The sequence below is a fragment of the Myxocyprinus asiaticus genome, chromosome 13 (genome assembly GCF_019703515.2).
Source record: "Myxocyprinus asiaticus isolate MX2 ecotype Aquarium Trade chromosome 13, UBuf_Myxa_2, whole genome shotgun sequence".
Taxonomy (NCBI): domain Eukaryota; kingdom Metazoa; phylum Chordata; class Actinopteri; order Cypriniformes; family Catostomidae; genus Myxocyprinus; species Myxocyprinus asiaticus.
The window spans coordinates 26,063,891-26,088,974 of record NC_059356.1 but is presented as its reverse complement, the minus strand read 5'-3'; the positions used below and the strand labels follow the sequence as shown (position 1 = coordinate 26,088,974).

At 36.5% G+C, this 25,084-nt stretch overlaps 1 protein-coding gene across 2 annotated transcripts; it reads right to left on the bottom strand.

Moving 5' to 3' along the window:
• Positions 1-4,786: 4,786 nt before the first annotated feature.
• Positions 4,787-24,855, bottom strand: nsfa (N-ethylmaleimide-sensitive factor a). 2 transcript variants are annotated; one of them, XM_051715413.1, is made up of 21 exons: positions 24,770-24,855; positions 18,072-18,157; positions 15,480-15,579; positions 15,154-15,193; positions 14,858-15,024; positions 14,604-14,711; positions 14,387-14,462; positions 14,133-14,288; positions 13,847-14,046; positions 13,575-13,740; positions 13,027-13,101; positions 12,745-12,932; positions 12,496-12,591; positions 12,194-12,350; positions 11,125-11,258; positions 10,843-10,909; positions 10,653-10,732; positions 10,371-10,505; positions 10,037-10,150; positions 9,365-9,420; positions 4,787-7,608 (listed from the first exon to the last, which is right to left on the bottom strand). In XM_051715413.1, the coding sequence occupies exons 1-21, from the start codon at positions 24,779-24,781 to the stop codon at positions 7,587-7,589; spliced, it is 2,235 nt and encodes a 744-aa protein (XP_051571373.1). In that variant the 5' UTR covers positions 24,782-24,855; the 3' UTR covers positions 4,787-7,586. The 2 variants fall into 2 exon arrangements, with proteins under 2 accessions (XP_051571373.1, XP_051571374.1); XM_051715414.1 differs by lacking the exon at positions 24,770-24,855 and adding an exon at positions 22,997-23,158.
• Between the last annotated feature and the right edge of the window lie 229 nt (positions 24,856-25,084).

Below are 25,084 nucleotides of genomic sequence, written 5' to 3'. Positions count from 1 at the left end.
CTGAAAACTGCACCGTTATAACGGTTTCATGCTGAAGAGCCGCTTAAAAGTAAGATTTCTCTCTCTCATAAATATAAATGAGTGTAAATGTCAACATCATCATATATGTAGAAAGGATTGAAGCCTGTCATGCAAAACATGAGCTCATTGATGTCATAAAATATCAGTCTGCTTTTTTATTCCAACCGTTACTCCTGGTCGGAGGCTTCCATAAATATTTAGTTTATACGTAGGGTTACGTTCTACTAAGTTTAATAGTGCACCGCTCAAATATTTAGTATTGCGAAAATTGTGACTTAGTGCCCATTTACGCCACAACTAGGCTAAGTTGTAACACGTATAACTGGTGCAACCGGCCCCAGAAATGTTTCTCCACTTCCTGCCAAAAAAGGGACTGAATACAGGAGATTGCAGATGGCTTTAACACTTGTGTGTTCCCACGACATTCGGCTTACAACATTTATTTCGTTTCGTAGCCTTTGTGGTCTTATATGTATGTATTTTTTTGTTACTTAGGCCTACCTTAATATAAGAAAGAATTTGAGAAATTGTTAAGTCCATGTCACATTAATGTATTTACAATCTTAAATAATTCCAATCTCTTTTGATAAGGCTCAAACAGAATCTGCAGACTTTTTCACATTTTCTACGGCATTCTGCAGAACGGATGTAAAAACATGGTAAAATGTGTTAAAGTTAGTGACCACACAAGGGGCGGGGTTAGTGTAGAACTTTAAGGCCGAAGCATACTTCACGCAAGTACGTGAAGGCAGACTTGAGCTGGTTTTGAAGTCAAAAAGTCATCCTAACATATGCTATATATAAGCTATGGATATGCATAGTTAGTTGCGGCATATCCGCTGCGGACGCCTTTCCATTTCTTCCTGGCTTGGACAAATCGGTCCCATAGTTGTTTCCATTTTCTCTTTACAGTGTCGTTATCAGAATTTAGGGAAGCTGCAATTTCTTGCCAAGCATTTTCAATCGCTGTTTTATTCGAATGGAGAGGGGACGAGGGGTCGTAAATATGTTTGTATAACTTGTTCGGCAAGACTCTCCTAAAATTGCTGCTCCGCCATGACAGTTGTTGATTGAAAGAAGAAAATCCGCTCTAGCGCCCTTTGCAGCAATGCAGAGAATGCAGCGTGTACTTGCGTTGGGTTATGAATTGAGCACTGACACATTTCACTACGCAACGACGCGTGGAATCGAGCTTGCGTAGCAAGATGCACCTGCGTTCGAGTACTTGCGTGAAGTATGTTTGGACCTTTATTGACAAGCGTTCTTCACGCGAAGAGTCTGTTATGTTTGATATAGATGAAATTACTCTGACGTCAAACCACAGGAAACCGCGCTTCCGGGTTCTTTCGAGCAGCAGATTTCAGTGGTGGAAATAGGCAGCGCCGCAGTTTTAATAATCTTTTTAGCTTTATAGAATGCAATAATGTCTTTTAATGTTAATAAAAGTTATCATAAATGGTTTATCTATGGTTTACAGTGAATAAATTATGTGGGTTCTTTTCTGAAATATCAGAAAAACAAGTTTAAAGTTCAATGATTATGTCAGACATGTAACAGGTTGATGAATACACATCCTCACGTTTAACACGCTTCTAAAGCCTAAGAAATGTGATATATAAAAATAAAAACTACCACTAGAAAGGCAATATGTGTCTTTACTACTTAAATTATTAACCCACATACAATAAATAATAATATTCTAAAACTGTCAAAACTTAACAGCTGTTTTCGATTGAGCAATATTATTTACTGCACTCAAAATAAATGCAAAGACCATTTTTGCAGTATGACATTATTTTTATTAATTTATCCTTTCACAAACAGTAGTCATGTGCTGCAGTGGTGGAGACGGGATCTGTTCCTCCTGCTATATCTTATATGGTGGTCTTGATCAGATAAGATCATTTTTAGATCATATTTGACCTCATATCTGTCACAGCAATAGCATTTTAAAATGTATATCAACGAACAGCTGCGGGTCAATTGTGTCTAATAGAGCAGACGTGATAACAATGAAAGTGACCCATGAAATATCATCATCATTTATGTAAAATCCTGTGTTTTTCCTGATGCAATGATCTGTGGAAATTTAAAGAAGCCCCAATCTCCAATAATCTGTGGAATATGGTGTGTTTCAACCCCACAAACAGCGTTTGTTTGTCAACAGTAACTTCATCTATAGGCTTCAGCAAAGTCACAGCCAAGTTTGCTGAAGGGACGAGGTGGAGCGTTTGTTTGTAAACAGAATCTTCATCTATAGTCGTTCTTATAGCCAGGAAGAACAGTTCGAATTTAAACTGTAAGATACAATTTCTAAATTGTTACATTTTGTATTTATTTAAGGAAAGTCAATAAAAAAAGAAAAAAATCCCACACACTATCTTAGCCTGCAAGGAGTATTACAAAATGTATTTATGACAAAGTTGAGTCACTTGACCTTCGACCTAAACGTTGCCATAAATACATTTTGTAATGCTCCTTGTAAGCTAAGATAGTGTGTGGGATTTTTTCTTTTTCAGTTTGTGTCCTATCAATCACCTATCAATTATTTTTCAGGTGTGTGAGGTCAGTTGTTGTAGTAGGCTGCTGTGTTTAATGTCACTAACACCTTAATCTAGACGCACAGATTCACCCGGAAGTGGGGAGATAAAATGAAAAAGTCCAGAAAAAAACATTTACTTAAGTTAAATGTAAAATATTATTATTATTTTTTTTTTTATCCTCAAAGTGTTTTAAACAAAGATCAAATTAATATTTTAAAGAGGGAAGTGACAAGCTTTATAAAGAAAATATAAAGCACTAGTAACTCAGTATCAATAGTCAATTATCAATATCCAAATAGCAAATGTGTAGGTGTGTGTGCAGTGGCGGGCCATGCATTTACAGTCTAGGCCTTCAGTGTGATTCATGCCATTAAGAAAACACAGTTTCACAATGAATAAGACACCCTCTGCCTTTGGGCATCATATATTATGTCGCAGCTAACTAATAATACCAATTGACATTTTAAAAACACGTCCACGCACGTAAGCCAAAACTTGAAACGACACTTAATGCTCAAGCAAGCCTAATTTTAACTGCAGCATGTCTGTTTTGTGAAATGATCGTCTCCCAAACAGACATTCAAAAATCATAATTTTTCATATGAATCTACCAAGGAGGTCCATAATACCTGGAAAAAATAATATAAGTGAGCTTTCTAATAATATTTGCGATTTAAATGTTGCTTGCAATAAATTTGGTTTCGTCAGGGTACACGGTTATGCTGCGTTCCATTCAAGTTGGATGTGGGATATTCCTACTTGATATCTCCGACCATAAATGCATTCCATTCCCCGATATTCGGAACTGCAATGCTCCCGTCAGCTTAGCAGGGGTTTGACTCTCATTAGAGATGTCTCCTAGCAACCCAACTGATAAACAGTTCTGCAGCGCTAGCATTTGTGCTTCAGGTGTACGATTATCAAAAGAGATTATAATGTTTTATATACCTGTTTCTGCAGGCGTTCGTTAAACAAGCTTTAATATCATGTAATGTGGAAACAAACTAATTTATCGATATTACTTAATAAAGTGAATGTTTATCACTTACTTTGTATATCTCCCTGAGTGTCAACATGTTTGTGTGACATCATGCACCTGCATCTCGGCGAAATATATGAGAGTTGAGAATTTCTGCACGAGCCTACAAGTTGTAATTCTGACTTAAAGATGCATTCCATTGCACTTTTCCTAGCAGGATGTTGTAAAATCCTACTTTCTGAGTTGAATGGAACGCAGCTGTACTTTTCAAAACTTGACACTGAACGCTCAAGCAGCCTAATTTACACTTAGAAAACTCCTGATGTTGCTATAACAATGCAAAAAGCACTTACCAATTTACTTGAAGTGAAAATCAGTCCTCCTTTCATGATTAATAAATTAAGCAATCACACAATCATGCAGAACATCTCGTGTTTTTAAATCCATAAGGCTCTCTTTCTCAACAGCAATACCAGCAGTGATGACAGCCGACTCATCCGCAAGATCTCGCACTTTTGCTCTTGAATTACATACATCACTTAAAGCGTGATTGCGTCACTCAAGGCCAGCTAGAAAGCCTCGACCGGGACATATCCTAAAGATCACACCCACCAAGAACAAATAAATCAATCTGATTGGCTGATGAATCTGACTTTAGTTGCCCATTAATTTGCACTGTTGAGGGATTCTGTGGAAATTCTGAAGGCCTGACGGGGTGGAGCTCAAACTCACCTGCTGCTTCGGCATGCGATTTGTGAAACAGTTGTCACACTGCTTGTAAGCATCAAGGAAGAAATTCTGACTGGATAAACTTTTAGTTTTTCTCTATTTGTTTGTAGATTAATTAAGAGTGGAAAGCGATTAAAAATAATGTGATTGAGAATGAAAGGATAAAAAATATTTATTTATTTGGCATGTTTGGCCAGCAGTGAAGACTTTGCTGGCCCTGCGAATTCGCCACTGTGTGTGTGAAATGTGTATATTGTTGAAAATAAATAAAATAAATAATAAATTGCAATCTGCAATCTTTCATGTGTAATCTTAGCTTTACTAATGAACTTTGCTGCCACCCGCTGGAAGAAAAAAAGAGCTAAAGCAAACCAAACAATGGAGAAACTGATCACACTATTCAGTATGTACATGATGTTGACAGGTATTATAAAGGTTAATAAAATGACATTAAAACAAATAAAACTAAAAAACCACAGAAAATACAAGCAAGCACCTCCCAACTGAGTGCCAGTTTGCTTTTGATTTCTTTCTTTCTTTTTTTTTTTTTTTTAATTTTTATTGCAGTAACACAATTTTGCATCTGATCATATACCTCCAACAATAGTCATAACAGATCTCAAAGCTCAGGACATCGAACACTGGTCACAGAAACAAAACAAAATTAAATAAAAAACTAAAACACAAGTGAATTACAGGGCAGGCAAAAATAAATACATAAAACAACAAATTCATAAATAGTAATTTCCAAACAATATCTACACACAATACACATACACAGATAAATACACCCACACAAGCAAGTTCACTCTGAAGCTGACCTGTAGCCTTCATTGAGACAACTTCCAGATACACTCACTCAAACACACACCAACATTCACTCATGTAGTGAACACAACATATTATCAATACACTGTAGAACCAATCTGCCATAATATATTCAAGAATGGTCTCATTGTGCTGGATTCTCAAACACTGGTCTTGACACACACACAGTCAAGATACTGTACACACACACACACACGCATATACATATATATATATATATATACACACACACACACACACACACACAGATGTGCTCAAAAGTTTGCATACCCTGGCAGAAATTATGAAATTTTGGCATTGATTTTGAAAATATGACTGATCATGCAAAAAAAAAGAAAAAAAAAAAGCTGTCTTTTATTTGAGGATAGTGATCAAATGAAGCCATTTATTATAACATAGTTGTTTGGCTCCTTTTTAAATCATAATGATAACAGAAATCACCCAAATGGCCCTGATCAAAAGTTTACATACCCCTGAATGTTTGGCCTTGTTACAGACACACAAGGTGACACACACAGGTTTAAATGGCAATTAAAAGTTAATTTCCCACACATGTGGCTTTTAAAATTGCAATTAGTGTCTTAACGTAGAGTTTGTTAGCTCTCACGTGGATGCACTGAGCTGGCTAGACACTGAGCCATGGGGAGCAGAAAAGAACTGTCAAAAGACCTGCGTAACAAGGTAATGGAACTTTATAAAGATGTAAAAGGATATAAAAGATATCCAAAGCCATGAAAATGCCAGTCAGTACTGTTTAATCACTTATTAAAAGTGGAAAATTCTGGGATCTCTTGATACCAAGCCAAGGTCAGGTAGACCATGAAAGATTTCAGCCACATCTGCCAGAAGAATTGTTCGGGATACAAAGAAAAACCCACAGGTAACCTCAGGAGAAATAGAGGCTGCACTGGAAAAAGACAGTGTGGTTGTTTCAAGGAGCACAATACAACGATACTTGAACAAAAATGAGCTGCATGGTCGAGTTGCCAGAAAGAAGCCTTTACTGCACCAATGCCACAAAAAAGCCCGGTTACAATATGCCCGACAACACCTTGACATGCCTCACAGCTTCTGGCACACTGTAATTTGGAGTGACGAGACCAAAATAGAGCTTTATGGTTACAACCATAAGCGCTATGTTTGGAGAGGGGTCAACAAGGCCTATAGTGAAAAGAATACCATCCCCACTGTGAAGCGTGGTGGTGGCTCACTGATGTTTTGGGGGTGTGTGAGCTCTAAAGGCACAGGGAATCTTGTGAAAATTGATGGCAAGATGAATGCAGCATGTTATCAGAAAATACTGGCAGACTATTTGCATTCTTCTGCACGAAAGCTGCGCATGGGACGCTCTTGGAATTTCCAGCATGACAATGACCATAAGCACAAAGCCAAGTTGACCCTCCAGTGGTTACAGCAGAAAAAGGTAAAGGTTCTGGAGTGGCCATCACAGTCTCCTGACCTTAATATCATCGAGCCACTCTGGGGAGATCTCAAACATGCAGTTCATGCAAGACGACCAAAGACTTTGCATGACCTGGAGGCATTTTGCCAAGACGAATGGGCAGCTATACCACCTGCAAGAATTTGGGGCCTCATAGACAACTATTACAAAAGACTGCACACTGTCATTGATGCTAAAGGGGGCAATACACAGTATTAAGAACTAAGGGTATGCAGACTTTTGAACAGGGGTCATTTCATTTTTTTCATTGTTGCCATGTTTTGTTTTATGATTGTGCCATTCTGTTATAACCTACAGTTGAATATGAATCCCATAAGAAATAAAAGAAATGTGTTTTGCCTGCTCACTCATGTTTTCTTTAAAAATGGTACATATATTACCAATTCTCCAAGGGTATGCAAACTTTTGAGCACAATTGTGTGTGTGTATATATATATATATATATATATATATATATATATATATATATATATATATATATATATATATTACCAGCTCTGACATCATAACCACCATCTATGTTCAAACTGAAATAAACAGAAAAATTATAACACTGTGATCTATGTTGTATTCTTTTGTTACCACAACACATTCACAAAGGGTTTTTGTTCTGCTTTGCACACTACGGACAGCACAGCTCATCTTCATTGCACATACACACTAACAGCTTTCATATATCCTACTTATATATTTCACATGTTGCAAGATATGGATGCCCTATATATGTTATGCATATAGCAGCATATATACATGTATTTTTATCAGACCTTTTTACATCTTCATGGCTTTTGAGTAGATATTGATAAACTTGATTTAAACAGATGCAGTATTCAGTTAAACAAACAGTGTACAGAAATATTACACAATGCACAAGATGATATTTGATATTGTGGTTGGATATGAGTGGAGACCTCCGTAAGGTTTTCAGTAGGCTATTGTGAGGGTGGTGTTTGGGCTGAGTTTGTAGCCAAGAGAACATGCAGAGGGCATCAGATGCCTCTAGTTGTTTTCTAGATGTCTTCTGTTACTCCAAGAAACCACGATCCCTGCAGAGAGATGAGTGGAGTGTGAGGGGTTGCTGAGTGTGTACGTGGCGGTTTGTGTTCTTTCACCTAAGCCACGCTCTAACCCCTGATGTTTGATGTTTAGGGAGAGTCCAGATTTACAGACAAACTCTGGAACTCTGTGACTTTGATGGCTGCCATCAGAAAGTCAATGATTACATTTATTGATTGTTTTGGGAGTTGCAAGTGAACCACTACAGGTAATCTGCAATAATTCATAGTGAAACAGCCTGCAGGTACTGAGCATAAATGTTTGCTTATGGTAAAAGCAGACATGCTGGATGATTTAGCCTTGAGCAAATGCTGATTAAAATAAAATGCGTATGTGGTAATAATATCACCCAAACATTTAATAATAATTTAATAATTAAAAATGTAAATAATGTATAATTATATTAATTATAAATATAAATAGCAATTTATCATTAAAAATGTTAATTAAAAATAATTATTAAAAATAATTAAAATCATTAAAAATTATTTAATACTTTAATACAAAATTATATTAATTAAATTTAATCATACTGTTAATTCTAGTCCACAGATTTGATTGGATAGGCGGTGTTTCAAGAGTGCTGATTTTTCACATATTTCACTCACATATTTCACTCTGCTTGTGTGTGCATGTGTTTCGTTAGTGCATCATGCACGTGAATCCGTATTTTGTGTAGCCTACTGTTCTCCATTCGTTCTCCATATTTTGTCCAATCTTTTCAGCTTCACTTGAGAGTATGCATTAGTTATGTTTGGTCCATGAATAAATCAGTGTTTTTAAATTAATCGTTTAAGTGAATAAATTGCTCTCACTCACTACCATTGCTTCAGTCATGTGCTTTTGAACAAATCTTGAAAAAAGTGAACGGATCATTCTTGATCATTTCTAAAGTTTTGGTCATGAACGACTCTGTGTTTTTAACAAATCAACTGATTCAATGTGTCAACAGACCTAGCCATTGAAACTGGCCTAAAAAGCAGCAAGCTAAGATAGCTGACAGACTGTTAATCCTGTGTTCCTTCTTTGGCTTCTTTTGGAACTATTTTCTTTGGCGGAGCAAAAAATATTGCAGAGGAAAAAATAAATTTGTCCATATTTGGTCTGAAATGACAGTTACTTAATATTACATTTGTTTTAGAATTGTTGTATAAAAGCAATATCACTCTCACAATCCTGCTTGTTGTATTAAATATCAGCATGGCTGTGATTCCCTACAACCACTTAATGGCTGAATCGAGCTGATATTCAGTGTAACTTGTTTGTGTGATACTGATAGTATTGATAGGCTATAACATGACCAGTAAGCACTCACAGAATATCAGCATTTAGTACCAGCTTTCTTTCATAGTAATATTCAAAGCAGGGTGAAAACAACAAATGAATGACAAGTTCTGTCTGGTACAGAGTTGCTACAGGACACTAGTTTTCAGGTTCTGTTTCTTTAGGGTAAAACTGAGGAAAAGGGAACTTCAAAGCCACTGTTCTAAGTACAGCACACTCTGTTACCGTAACACTCTTACCATGGGTAGAGCCCATGCTGATGTTAAATTCGGATGTGATTGTTTTTATCCAGCCTGTCAGTTAATGAGATAAAATACAAAACAAGCTTAATGTCTGTAACTCCCGCAAGGTTTTTGATCCTGTGCCTAAAAAGCAGGGAATTTGTGACAAGAAAGCAAACTCTGATTTTTAAACACCGCTGCTGTGTTGGTAATCATTATAATTTTAATGGTGAATACTTACGCTCCCTCATCTTTGAGTAGAGAGAGGAACTTGCTGACTCTGTATGCCTGATCCATCTAGAGAGAGAGAGAGGAAAGTAAACACAAGCTTCTATAAATAATCTGTTTCACTGCTGTGTTATCGGATTCTCTTTGCGGCTATGTCACAAGATACTGTCAGCTCACAAGCTTGCTAGACTTTACATGAAGTATGTTATTCATCTGTGCAGGACATATATGACATAACTGTAAAAAGCATATCAAATTAAATGAATTCATTATTATTTAAACCACCATTTCAAAGTTGCATGTTAGACAGCTGCTCAAGCTCATTATGTAAATATCTATGTTTTTAATGAGTCTAAATAATATGCATGTAACATTAAATACTATGATAAATAAAACATATATTACACACAGTCTCCAAAATAATATGGGGTCATAAATCTGCATTTTTTTTCTTGTATTATTGTATTACTGTTTATAATTATATAAGAATTAGAAGAACTACATGTGCACAACAGCAATACTGTAGACAGCGCTGTCATTGTTTGACATGTCATGTCAACTACTCATCAAAAGACAATGGCTGTGGCAAACTCCTGGCCTGGTTGTCTCTTAATGGCCCAAAATGATATTTACAGACTCTGTGCAGCTGCATATGGCTAATATAGAATCGTCCACTGAAGCTTACCTGCAGGGACATCTCAATAAGCATGAGAAGCTTTTTAATGCCAATCCACACTCTTTTTCCCTTCACATGCTGGGCTATGGCGGTTCTCTCAGCATCTGTAAAGCTGCCCAGGAGCTTGGAATCAACACAAAATAACAAGTAAGATAAGTAAGATTACAGTATGTTCAATCAAGTGGGACAATTTTGCACCAACCTTTTTGCACAGGACGACTAAATAGCACCCTCTACTGGGCAATGCTGAAATTGCACAAAACAAATAATCCCTAGCTAAAAATGTTTTTTTTTATATTTTATTTTATTTTATTTTTTTTATCTGACTTTTGATGTATCTCACCTCAAGAGCTTCAACCAGGTGTTCGCCACTGGAGATATTTTGCACATGGATGGTGGTACTGAACGCATCCAGCATCTCCATCTCCTGCAGCACATCTTTACGGCTGGTGGTGCCAATGATCAGCAGCTTACGTCCCTTAAGAGGAAGAAAGGGACACCTAACATGTTATGTCGATAATCTAGCAATCTTATAAAAGCACTGCAAGACAGAAAAAGAGTGATACAGTATATACTCACAAATGCACCCATATGCCAAGGCACCTGCTGAAGAATTATTACTTACATGAGGTGGAGTTTTCTTCAACAAGACCAGCAGGGCCTGGAGGACCAGGTTTGAGAAGCGAGGACCAATCGGCACATAATCTGTTACACCAGACATAATTCATTAATAGCATCTTTGCATTCTTTTTATCATGCATTATTTTTTTTAAACTAACAAAATAAACAAATTTAAATAAGCATAAAGATCTAACCTAATAGACGCTCAATGTCATCAACCACAATACAGCTGAGCTGAGACTTGTAGGCATCATCAAAGATCTGAGAAAATTAACCAAATGTTTAAAGAAAAAAAAATGGGGTAAAATACAACAACTTTGCTTTTAAGAAATTAAGACCAGTACAACAAAGTGAATTTATTAAATATTGTTACTATATTATATCAGAATTTAATATGTTCATATACATTTATTATGTTCATATAACATTATATACATTTGTATGTCATGTATACACAAGGACACTCTGCCTCTGACCTTCTTGATGGCCTGGCATTTGGAGATCTCTGAGTAGCCAATCATCTTGTCAGGAGAGCAGATCTTAATGAAGGGGAACTGTGAGTCCTCTGAGATCTTTGCAGCCAGGGCTGTCTTTCCACTGTGAGGAGGTCCTAAAGCAAAAGCAGTAGATGTTAAAAGGTTTGTTCGCCCAAAAATTAAAATTCTCTCATGATTTACTCAGCCTCATGCCATCCCAGATGTGTATGACTTTTTTTCATATGCTGAACACAAATGAAGATTTTTAGAAGAATATTTTAGCTCTGTTAAAATTCTCTCATGATTTATTCACCCTCATGCCATCCCAGATGTGTATGACTTTCTTTCATATGCTGAACACAAATGAAGATTTTTAGAAGAATATTTTAGCTCTGTTGGTCCATACAATGTAAGAGAATGGGTGCCAAAATTCACAAAATCCACTTAAGGGCAATATAAAAGTACTCCAGACGACTAGTGGTTAAATCAATGTCTTCAGAAGCGATATGATAGGTGTGGGTGAGAAACGGCTCAATATTTAAGCCTTTTTTTTTTTTTTTTTTTTACTATAAATTCTCCTCCCTGCTCTTAACTTTCACTTTCTCATTTTTCATCTGTTTTTGGTGATTCACATTCATCATGCATAACACCCCCTACTGGGCAGGGAGAAGAATTTTTCATAAAAAATGAATTAAATATTGATCTGTTTCTCACCCACACCTATCAGATCGCTTCTGAATATGTGGATTTAATCACTGGAGTCATATGGATTACTTTTATGCTCCCTTTATGTGGATTTTGGAGAATCAAAATTTTGGTACCCATTCACTTGTATTGTGAGGACCTAAAGAGCTGAAATATTCTTCTAAAAACCTTAATTTCTGTTATGCAGAAGAAAGAAAGTCATACACATCTGGGTTGCCAGGAGGGTGAGTAAATCATGGGAGAATTTTCATTTTGGGGTGAACTATCCCTTTAAGTATGGGTGCACAACTGTCTACTATTCTACAGCCAATACAGTTGTGCAGAAGTCAGTGGTTATGCTGGAATGTTTAAAATGAAAACAAACCCTCAAGAAGCATAGACACTAGTGGAGTGCGATCACTGTTCTTAGTCTGCTGTACCAGCAGCTCTCCATCTTCCAACACTCTGGTGACTGGATCCCCCCACTTAATGATGCCGTTCATGATGAAACTGGAATAGTCTTCCTGGTTGGTACCAAAAGCCTAACAAGCGACAAAATTACATGTTTTGCTTGACAAGTTAAACAACTACAAGTGTTCTCTGAACACAGAAATCATTATTTTTGCCTGGCAAATCCTCTTGATGAAAACAAAAGATATTCATTGAATAAACAAGACAGATACTTACAGGTTTAATGTCGTTATTCAAGGATGCCATGAAATCTGTACGAGTGACCTGTAGCTTCTCTGCTCTCTCCATGTCTACCTCTACAGTAGATGTAGCCTGGAATAGACAATTTGACACAGATTAAGATGAGGTTTACCTTTTAAATGAGGTACAGTATTTTAAAAATGTATTCCTGGCTGAACATAGATAATAGAAAAACAGAAAATGTCCCTGCTAACAGCATAAAATTATTGCATGCAGGATCAGCACCTTAATGTGGCGGTTCATAGCAGTAGACTGGGCGGCTCGAACCAGGCCCTCCAGTTCAGCTCCACTGTAGTTCTTGGTCTCAGCAGCCAGTTCTTTAACATCCACATCAGAAGCCAGGAGATTAAACTCTCGCATCTTAGATGTGTGAATGTTCAGGATCTGAACACGGCCCTTCTCATCCGGCAAACCTGTGAGATGAGAGAGAGATAGAGGTGAGAATAAACAGAGAGATGAATACATTTAATTAAATATCTCCTGCTGAACAAAGGGCAAAAGTCCTACCAATCTCCATCTTCACTTCAAATCGGCCAGGTCTCATCAAAGCTTCATCTATCAGGTCAGGTCTGTTAGTCATGCCTATAAGACAAAGGAACGGGTAACAGATTAGGACAAACAAAAAATAAGAAGGATGTAACAGCTTAAAATTGAATCAGAGATTAAAAATGTAACCTTAGATATAAGGTTTATACTGTATATTGATATATTAATATATTGATTTGTTGATATATTGCTTGTAAATTCAATTCCGAATATATACATAATGCACCATATCTCATTATTAATGGCTTGCATAAATGTGATTGATTGGTCTAAAAAAAACAATACTAAAATAAAACATAAACATTGATTTTAATGTATAATAATAACAATTATAATAATAATAATTATTATTATAATAATAATAGTTATAATAATAATAATTTCTGTTATTGAAAATTGTAAAATTGATATTGGACAGGTACCAATCTTTTAATTAACTTTTTCAACAGTCGCATCACATTTCCATAAACTTGTTATTTTGTATTGAAGGTTCAGCTGCAGACATTCACCTATGACAAGGATGTTGTTGAGCTGCTCCACTCCATCTATCTTTGACAGGAGCTGGTTGACTACAGTGTCGTGCACACCTGTGCTGCTTGCACCTGTACCACGCTGCTTACAGATAGCATCCAATTCATCAAAGATGATGATGTGGAGGCCACTGTTAGCGCCCAACTGCAGAGAAAATGGGAGAGAATAATACAGAAAAACAGAAGATAATTTAGTATAGTATAGTATAGTATAATATAGTATATTATATGTCTCAGGTTAATCATCTCACCCTTTTCTGTTCCTCCTCAGCATCTGCAAACAGTTTTCTGATGTTTGCCTCAGATTCACCCACGTACTTGTTGAGGATCTCTGGACCGTTGACTATCTTTGGCTCTCTGGCATTCAGCATCTTACCGATCTGCCTGGCCATCAGTGTTTTCCCACAACCAGGAGGACCAAAGAGCAGGATGCCTTTCACATGCTTGCAACCTGCAGAGCAGAGGACATGACTTTAGATTTAGATTAGAAGACTTTGCATTTTACAACCAAACTGCTGATATGAAGACAACACTTACCCATCTGTTCCACAATGTCTGGAGGAAAGACTCGAGAGGCAAAGGCCCTACGGAAGATGTCAGAGAACTCCTTGTCTAGACCACCAATGCCCATTTTCTCAAAGTTCCAGTCAGGGTTAATGATGGCCTGACGGGCTTCTTTGGTCTTGGCCTTGCCTGGTGAAAAGGAGGACAAAGGTTAAGATTAAATGCTGCAGAACAAACGAAACTGTAAATATGAATAGAGATAATTTTTCATATTTGATCAAACTCACCAACTAGGGTAAGGGACGAGCTCTCTGACTTTTCAAAGATCACTTGACTGTTTCCAACCAACAGACCGATCTCAATCTGTGAAGTTAAAACAAAGGATAACTAACTGTGTCTCAAAATTACAGTATCTACTCTTTATATTTATATTTTATATGATATTAAAGTGGTGATATTACTTGATCTCGAGTATTCTGAAAAAGAAAAAAGTTGTATAGATACCTTTTGCTTCTTCCCAGATGCTGGTTCCCCCTTCAGTATGCTTGAGTCCATAGCCTCAATATCCTTTATAACTAGCCCAAAGAGCTTGTCACAGAAACTGAAGACCATCTATGTCAGGGATTAAAAAGGCAAAGAATTGGCATTTAAATCTTTGGAACAAACTTACTGAACCTGAGGACTGAGGACACCACAGCCCCCCATTCTGAACTCCAATAATCATCATTTGCACACAATTTTTGTGAAGTGATTCTGACCTGTTGTCCTACAGAGAAACTTTGATTGTTGAAATGCTGGATATACTCGGCAGCCATTTTGTCAGAGTCGTAGGGACTGGAGTCAGTGCTCTTTTTCTGCAGAAAGTCAATCTCAATGGTCATGGCACCAATACACTGCTTGGATTTGTCAAAGTTGTAGTTGGTCACTGAAAGGAGGGGCAAAAAAAACAAAAACAAAAATCCATCACTCACTGGAATGTTTTAATCATCTGAAAATGGTACAGTATATTTGTTACAAATGTTATGTGAAACAGCTCCAAAAGCAATGTACACACCCTCTATTTCTTGTCCGATGGACAGGCCTGCCCATTTTCTCTTAAAGAAGAAGAAAAGAGTAAATGAATACAATGAAATAGCAAAATACTGTATGTATAAAAACAGCCAAATTACAGCAAACAGACTAGTTATCTTTAGGACAGAGAAAAATGTTAGGATGAATTCAGGTAAATTGTCAAAATTGGCCCAGTTTACCTGAATTCTGTGTGGGAGTCTGTTTACTATATGTTGGCTTGAAGACTGAAACTGTGGTGGGCTTTAATATTAGTATCTGTGTTCTGACACAATGTCATATGCGTCATATGTCTTGGCTGTAGCTCTGCACCTGTGGCAAACTGAAAGCGATGGTTCCAGGAACCACAGAGTGGTGGCACTTCACTGTGAACACAAACTTGTGGGCAGGTGTTGTCCTCACGCTCACATGCCTGGAGAGTGATAAAGGCAAGATCTGACTTCAGCAAACAATGCAAAAATGGAAAAACATGAAAGGCAATAGCAGGTGGATGATGTCTGTTTAACATACACTATGGTGACTTTATATATATGTTTCTCAATCTGCAAATAAATAGCAGTTCAGTCCACAACACCTCAACAAAACACAGGGTTGTGTGATAGGAGTCAGGACACACCATATTAGCCTGTAAACAGGCAGTTTTCCATTCAAGTACACAACTGCACCAATCCTAAAACAAGATAATCTGAGATTAGCAAACAGGATTAAAGTTGTGTGGATGGCTAACAATGGTGGACTGTTCTGGTAAGAGCTCCACTTTCATTAGGACTATGTCCTAATATGTCAATTCATTCAAGTAAAGCACAGGTTAATCATAATCATGTAAAAGATAAAAGGACAAAGTTCATTGATCAATTTTTTTATGTTGCAATACTTGTAGGTTGACTACCCAAAAAGTGTAAACACTGTGGCTCTGTGGTGCTAGCAACACATTGCTCTGTTTCTTTAAGATCCCAGCCAGCCTGACATAATCAATGGTGTGAGTTTGGGGCGGGCCTGTTGGTTTGTCTGTCCAATGACAGATGAGAAGACTGTACTGGGAAACCTATTTGAAAACTGTAATTATTTAAAATGTACAATTCAGTTTGGTGGTGCTAGTCCCGCATATATTACACACTTTTTGCATCTTTAAACAAAGAAAAGATCCACAGTAAGATTTTAGCTGGCTCTTAGTCATCCCATTGGTGCCAGTAGTCAGTGCTTGTCCTAGCCTTTTGGGGGCCTTAAGCAAATATTTGTGTTGGGGCCCCTGTCAGTATGTTCGTAACACTACTTATAATGTCATTGACAGCATGGAGGCCCTAAGTAACTTGCTTAGTTTGCCTATAGGAAGGTCCGGCACTGCCAGTAGTACTTGTGGTTTTGGACTCTATACTGACACCTATCGTCCTGGATACTGGAAGTTTGTTTGCTACCGCTTCCCACCAAAAATGTGTGTTTATCGTCTGTTTTTATCATGACACACACATTCATTCCTATAATGGACATTCTTGTATTCAATCCAAACAAATTTTTGCATGTTTCTGTCCGCTTGCCGTTTTATGTCACACCGTTTATTCGTGTTCCACACCGTGAGAGCTGCAGGATATAGAGGTTTCTTTCATCACTCCAGTAGGGACCTCTTATTTGGACATTTAATCTTTTCACTTGCACTCATTACGTTTGGGCTGTCTGGTAGATCACTACCATACCATCACTGGACTATACTGTTGACTTGCGCTCTGCTGTGGTCTTAAGTAAATATATTGTGTTTGTTGTTTTATTGTTTGGTTTGCTTGTTTTGTTTACATGTAATTTTAAGTTTGAGCATTGGCTGAGAGTGCTATATAAAGTAAACATGTTATTATTATTGTCATTATTAATGGTAGTAACGGAGTCAGTTGCATGATACAGTTTCATGAGCTGTCAACATGGCAGCACCCACAAGGGGGCAACCCGCTCTGTGTAAAATTAAACAGCTTTTATTGGGTTTCTGATATGACCGGAGTCTTCCCTTCATGATGCACACTCACAAAATGATGTGTGTACATCATTTTCAACATGTTTCTAAAAATAAATAAATAAAAAATAAATAAAAATAAAAAAAAATTCCTATTCATGTCTTTATGTGTAAAACTTTTTAAATTAGCAAAAACTTATTTAGTGCACCTTTAATGTAAAAAATAATATGAAATATGATAACTTTAAGGTCTAGAAGGAAGTGTAACCTCAGATTTGTGCTGATTCATGCTTCTTGTATCATTTCTAAATGTATTATTTAATTTGGTAATTCATTATTCATTGTCATTTTATTATTTTATTTTACATGAATAAAATCCAACATTTACAAAATATTTACAAATGTATTCCCCATATTTTCATTTGCTTTATAGGGTGTGTGTGTTTCACCTGTATTTGCTCTCCTGTCAATTTAATTCAAGGTACACTCCCACTGGGGAAAAGAAAAATATATAGAGCACTCTGGGACAGAGACTGGTGTACATGTGTGTAGTATGCACAGGTGCTGCTGTGATGCCATTTTGGCCGATGCTTCCAAAAAATAAAGCAGAGATCATTATATCAGTTGATTGCACCCCGTGTTTTATTTATGTTACTCATACTGATGGAGACTGGAGAGACCGCCGACACAGACATCAGAAAATAAGGTTTACGGAAGTTTCAACCACTTTTTTTTTTTTTTTTTTTTTTGCTGTTTTTAAATATGCAACAGTAATACAGTATACATCAATTTACATCACACATCAACATTAATATACTGATACAAATCCACTTTGACAAGAAAAACTGTCTACCATCAACTGACCTAAAATATAGTATACACTGCCTATAAAAATCCTTAATTGCAAAAATCTCCTGGTGTGTCTGACCATGATGAATCTATGAGGATATGTGGCGTGTACTCACTGTCCAGACTGCAGGTCTTTCTCATTCACTACAGCACAGTTCGTCAGTGACAGCTCATCTGTCGGGCATCGGGCTGCTTGCATCATCTGGAGGGAGACAGATAATAATAATAATGAGCAAGCGAGAGAGAGAGAGAGAGAGAGAGAGATTATAATGTATCAAGGAAGTGTGCCTTGCATGATAAAGAGCAATTGATCCAACTACAACGCTGAAGCTCAATATGCATGGCTATAAAATCCTACTTGCAGCCATTTCTCATGTGAGATGGTCAGTCTTTCTTCTCATCAAAACTTTATATCACACCAAATGATGGAGGTCCCACGATTCTCTGCAGAATTTTTAAACTAGTAAACCCCATTTTGAAAATAGCAAGCTAGAAAGTTGACTGTTTTGTCCTAAGCAAGAAGAATTCTGTCAAACTTTCAAAGTACTGTAATTATCCCTCACAGGATTTTTGTTGTTGTTGTTGTTGTTGTTTGTATGACCTCATCTAATCATCCCTTCCAGGAACTGGAAACAGTTGCATCATGTTTTATTGCAATGGAGAGCCTACAATCCCCAAACCAATAATACATATCACTTTTTAGGCATTAACAGTGTTAGATGAGCTGATAAACAAAAAGCCTGGTATAATTAGCTAATAGGTACTTCTGATTGCCAAGCGGAAGGCTTCAAAAACAATCAAGATTGTAAATCATTCAGCAAGAGAACAACAGTCATTGAATTACTAAGCATGGGTGAATCAGAAGCAATATAAAACACAAATAAATAAGCCTAAGCAAATAGTGTCAGAAATGGTTCATGGTATTCTAGCTTTATTTGTTCCTTCTTTGTTGTTGTTGCACATAAACAGCACAGTAAATAAAACAGCACAACAAGGAGAACAAATTGAAAAGCATGGCAGCAAGCAGCAGTCATTCCCATCAGGGTATTTGAAGCAGAGAACAGAGAAAGCAGCAAGCTGCAGCAGAACAACTGATAAGGAATGACTGAACAGGACGCACATTTTTATTGAAAACAATTAGATTTAGAAACATACATAAAGCTCAGATAAATTATTTCCTTCATTAAACAATTTATAAATTGAGTTTAACCTTTTCATGAAAGGGGTAACATTTTATATCTATACTCTGAAAAAATAATAATAAACAAACAATAATAAGTCATTAATTTATGATAATTAAAATGTTTGTATATTATTAATACAGAATATCAAATTGTGACAATTTTATTGTTTATTATTGTTCTTCTGTACTATATGCATTTGCTTAGTACCGATACTACACTAATACAGTTTTTTTTTTTTTTTTTCATTAGATTTGGGATAAATGTTCGGCAAAGCTAATTTAAAGATGCCAGTTGCTAATTGCAATAACTTAGAAGAGTTCAAAAATGGCAATAAGAGTGATTTTTGAATATTTTGCTATCCATGGTACATTTATGCCTTAAAAAAACTTGATAAAATCAGTCCATTAAAATGATAACAATGATTGTATATGAAACCAAACAAGAAAACAAAAATAGTCACAAGGCTCAAATTATATATATATATATATATATATATATATATATATATATATATATATATATATATATATATATATATATATATATATACATATACACATATATACATATATACACATACATACATACATATATATATATATATATATATATATATATATATATATATGTATGTATGTATGTGTATATATGTATATATGTGTATATGTATATATATATATATATATATATATATATATATATATATATATATATAAAACAAAGAAAAAAAGCAAAGAAAAAAATCTTTAAAAACAAACAAACAAATCTAAACCAAACTTAAAGGAATGTTCAATGTTCAATATAAGTTAAGCTTAATTGACGTCATTTGTGGCATAATATTGATTACCACAAAAATGTATTCTGATTTACCCTCCTTTAAAAAAAAAAAAAAGAAAAAAAAATCTGTTACAGTAAGGCACTTACAATGGAAGTGAATGGGGGCCAATTTTAGAATGTAAAAATACACAGTTTCAAATGTACAGACACAAGACATAAACATTATGCATGTAAACATGATTTTAGTGTGAAAAAATCACTTACTAATGTGTTCTGTGTAAAGTCATAGCCAATTTTACAACTTCATTTCCATGATGATGTAATGTCAACAAACCCTAAAATGACTGTAAAAAGGACAATTTAAACAACTTTACAGCTCAAATAATACACCAGTTTTAACAGAAGAATTAATGTAAGTCCTTTTATAAAATTATAAGCTTCACATTTCTGTGTTTAAACCCTCCAAATATTGGCCCCATTCACTTCCATTTTAAGTGTCTCACAACTTTTTTTTTTTTTTGAGAAAAGGAGGGGTAAGACAAACTACATTTTTGTGGTAATCAGTATTATGCCAGAAATGCTGTCGACTGAGCTCAACTTGTATTGAATATGCAATATTCCTTTAAGAAATCATATTCTAAACAGAGAATTTGGAGTCTGATAGAGTTTTAAAAACTAGATTTTGAAAAGTCAGCTGATGTATCAATGCTCTGTTTTCAGACTGTATGTGAGGTCTGGAGACAGAATTACAGGAAAAAAGAGTAGCTTTTTGAGGATTTGTATATTATTCAAACCCTGGACATCAGTGTTAATCTTACAGGGTGACATAATCCAGTTAACAAAGAGCACCATTTAGCAAATTAGGCCTACTATAGTTGCAGGCCAGAAAAGCAATAATCCATGCAGAATGTTTACTTGAGGGCTGGCTCTCTCACAGCATGCACAATAAATTCACCACAGGAGCTCACACCATTCAATCACTAGTTGGCACTTTGGTGATCAACCTCAAATGAGCATTTATACGTCCTGCAAGTGAGACTACAAGTTTATTTGAAAAGTTGTGTGACTTGGAAAGGCGTTGGAAGGTTTGCGTCTAAGGCATTGTGATGCAGGTTGCACATTGTACCGCTGTAGAGCTCCCTTGCATTGGTACAACCAAGAAGGGTCACTGCAACAGAGGAGCCTGTCAGCTCTCAGGACACTGAAGGCAAGCGAAAAGCTACTGTCAGTGAAGCATACTGCCCACTCTGATGAGCGAGGCAAGCGAGGGAGAGGACATTTGGAGAGCATACCTTGAAAAATATTATGACCTGGGGGTCAATGCATGCAAGCAGGAGAGAGGGGAAAAGGACATAAGACAAACAGTTGAAACAGCCAGCATCACATTGAGCTCAGGCAGCCGAAGAGAGCGGATGTGCATGTGGTCGAGCCACATACATTAGAGCATGAGGCAGCATGCAGAGCAAAGTTAGAATCAAGAGCATGTGGGGTTGAAGGAGAAGTAAATCAAAGGTCTATGCAGAAACCAACTCCAAATATGGTGGGGCAATACATATATGCCAGCATTTTTTTATGTTAAATAAAGCAATACATTATGAGAGGCCATGTGTTACTGTGATTTTACCTCAGGTAAAGGTACACCCACTTAACGCAGGTAAAATCACAGTAAAGCAGAGTCTCAGATGGTTTATTGCTTTTAAACAATGGTGGCAATCAAACTAAAAAGTCCTCTGCTAAGGAAGATTTTCACCAGTTATATCATTTGTTTATCTCTACTTCTTTGGAAGATGAAATTAACTCTCAAGTTATCATAAAAACAGCAGAAAGATTAAAGCAGAAAATAAAGTGAAAACAGAAATCCCTTTTTATAAGCAAAACGGACATGACTCAATGAAAACCGATACATTTTTATTAAATGGAACATAATACTTCACAAAAACCTGCATAGGACAGAAAAATCACAAATGAGATCTCTTTAATTTCTGTTTCACCTGGACAGCAAAAGAAGAGCAAATGGAGTGTTTTTCTACTGATAAAAAGGACCCAGGTAATTATGTGTCTCCACTAGTGTTTCAGAACAGATCTCAGTAATGTCTCAAACTGTGATTTACCAAGATATCAAAGTCTGCAATCAAAAGTCAGATATTTCAATATGAATTCAATACAAATATGAACATACAGTATATCATTAACTTTTTTTCCAGGCCAAATTATATAAGCTATGCTGTAGTAATTTTATTGCTATATACTCTTTTGTCAACAGTTGTCCCTTTTGTTTTGTATTCCTCCATTAAAAGCAACTCCAAAGTTTTAAGTCTCCTGAGATATGAAAGAGCAACCTGTGCCCAATAAAATTACTTTATGTCTTCCATTATAACACCTTGGTTTGAGGTGTTTCAATCAAAACAAATTGACTAATTTAAATTTAAATTCTGTAATCTGTAGTTCATCTGGCACCAGAATAGAAACAACACTATTGGATAGCCCCAAAATCTCTGCATTATATTCTAATTTAGAAGCTTTGTAACAAAGGTGGGCAAAGTATCCTAATTCATCACTAATAATATCACACTCGCAATCGTGCTATATGGCCTTAAATCAGCACTGTTGTACCTATGGCACTCGGCCTGCGGCCAAATCACAGCAGTGCTGATTTAGGGGCAAATAGCACGATTGCAAGTGTGATATTGCTTAAATAATTGTCCTTTCAGTATTTGCCTTTCTTGTATTTGTCACCGTAATGGAAACCCTTCACTATATATTGCATCGTTCAATGAACAAGTAAATTTTAAAAAATTAGGAAAAACTGAGTACGGTCAAAAAATAAAAATAAAATAAAAAAAAACATTTGTGCATGGAACTACTTTTTTACGTGACAGATCAGAATCTGCCATTGCTAGTTCAAAACAAATGATGTGTCCAAGCCTTCGTTAGTAATTTAAAAAATGTCACTTCAGAAATAGTATCACAGCTTGTGCTGTTTCTACCAAGTTATTGGATAAACAAGGATGGATGTGTGTGTGTGTGTGTGTGTGTGTGTGTGTGTGTGTGTGTGAGAGAGTTAGAGCGTGTGCGATCACCTGTTGCCACTCCCAAGCAGAGATGCTGTCAGCTTTCTGAGGATCAGCTTTCTCAGTGGAAAAATAGCCGTCCAAGTGGGGGTATTTCTCCCTATTTCATGGTAGCTGGTGCGCAAGAGTCATTCACTATAGAAACTGCAATGTCCTCCGTCATTTCAAACAGTATGTCCTCTCCAATGTGGAAACTCTGGTAAGAGGTAAGCGCCTTGAGTTCTGTAATTAATCAGTCTGTTGTGTCTCTCAGCTGTGTTGAGTCGTAATGCTGAAGTTGTTTGTTTAAAGCCGTTTAAAGCCATTTCCTGGCTTTAGTAGTGTAGTAGTAATACAAGCGATCACGTAGTGCTTTTGTATGCAAACACTGACTGACGCGGATTCACTTCATGTCACCTAACTGGCTCATATTACACACAAAAATGATCTTTTGCCACCACCTGCTAGGTAACATATGTAATGTAAAAACAAACAAACAAACAAACCATGTAAAAAGAGACACATACAGTAGCTCTTAACACATCTGCACTGCTCTTACACTTTAGATTAGAACAGCACAAACACAAGCGGAGTGATACACACAGTGAAGCATTCCAGTGCTGATGGTGTGAGACCATCAGTGCTCATGGAACATCTCTCGTCCAATCAGATTCGAGGACCGGAACTAACTGTTGTATATAAAACACTAACAATAGGAATGGGGTGTCATAAAAATATTGGACAAGTATGCACATCATTGCAATCGATCAATGTACAATAAGAAGTCATATTGATCCCTTTCAGTGCTGGGTATCAAATAAGACATGGGCCTAAATAAGACACTGATTTCGATCTATCCGTATACTGTAGACTCTTAAATGTTAAGACTGCAATATGATGGCCTTTCTATTGGCTTTTAGCAAGCATCCGTGGAAATCTATAGCGCGCAAAGCGAGGGAGTGCTGTTGCTTTGCGTACAACAAATATGTTTGTCTTGCAATGTGTTTATGTGGACTGTTTAAAGCAAATGCATCAAGCTTGATGCAGAACCGTAAACCAGCAGGTTGTATGTATACATCGCTCTTCTTAAAACAGAGAAAATGCGATGAGCTTATGCGAGCCATGCCAAGGTTAAATCCCTTCAACAAGCACCCAATGCAAAAGACCGCCGTGTTCTAGTGATTTCACTCTCCGTGACACCGTTCTACAGCAGAGAACACGGCATATGGCTACTGCGGACAAGCAAACACCAGTTACAGCTATATATCATTAATGAAAGAAAAACACCAACCCGCTGTTTTAACGTTGTACCTTAAAGATACAGTAAAGAACAACCTCTTCGTTTCTGTTTTAAGATTTGGTTTGGGCTCGGAATACATCAAACGACCGCAAATCCTCTAATATTATTATATATTTTTTTCATATAAAGGATATAACATTAATGTTAACTGCAACTGTTGTCACTTAGATAAAATCACTCATAACGTTGTATTATTATTTGAAACATCTCACATATTAACATGTTTTGAATAATAAGGCAACAAAAACACTCAACATTGCTGAAGACTTGCATCGTGGTCAGAAGTGACGGATTCGCCCAAGCCATCTGCTATGTAGCTCGTTTTAGGCTGGTAATATTGTGGAGAGGTGGCACTTTCAGCTGGCTGCGTTTCATATCAAGCCAAAACTCTTCTCGAGAGCGATTGTGCTTAAATAATATGTAACATAGGCCTACAAACGGTCTGGACATTATTAATATCGTACAGCTTGTTCGTTTAAAATTTAAATATAATCATATCTTACCCGGGTCGCCATGCTTGCGTTAGGTGATGCTGCTCGTCGAGGAGCTTCTCACAGCAGTAACAGAACAGCACCAGAGCGCAGCGGACAGCGACAGAGGCGAGAGCTGCGCATGCGTACGTGCAGGTGTAGCGCCAGGACTTTTTTTCTTTTTCTTTTTCTTTTCTCAAACACATTTCACATGTTCCAAATTTAAAACTAAAGTAATGTAAAGCACAGTAAATAAATCAATTAATAAATACATTTATTCCAATGCATAACATTACGGAGGCCTGTTACTCCAGCAGATCTAATATGATTGTTGTTGCATTTACAGTT

Excerpts from the sequence above, each read along its gene's own strand:
- nsfa (XM_051715413.1), bottom strand. Across the intron at positions 14,712-14,857 it reads GTTTCTCTGTAGGACAACAG|ATGGTCTTCAGTTTCTGTGA; the intron begins GTCAGAATCACT and ends TCCCTGACATAG. Across the intron at positions 12,351-12,495 it reads TGAATAACGACATTAAACCT|GCTTTTGGTACCAACCAGGA; the intron begins GTAAGTATCTGT and ends GTCGCTTGTTAG.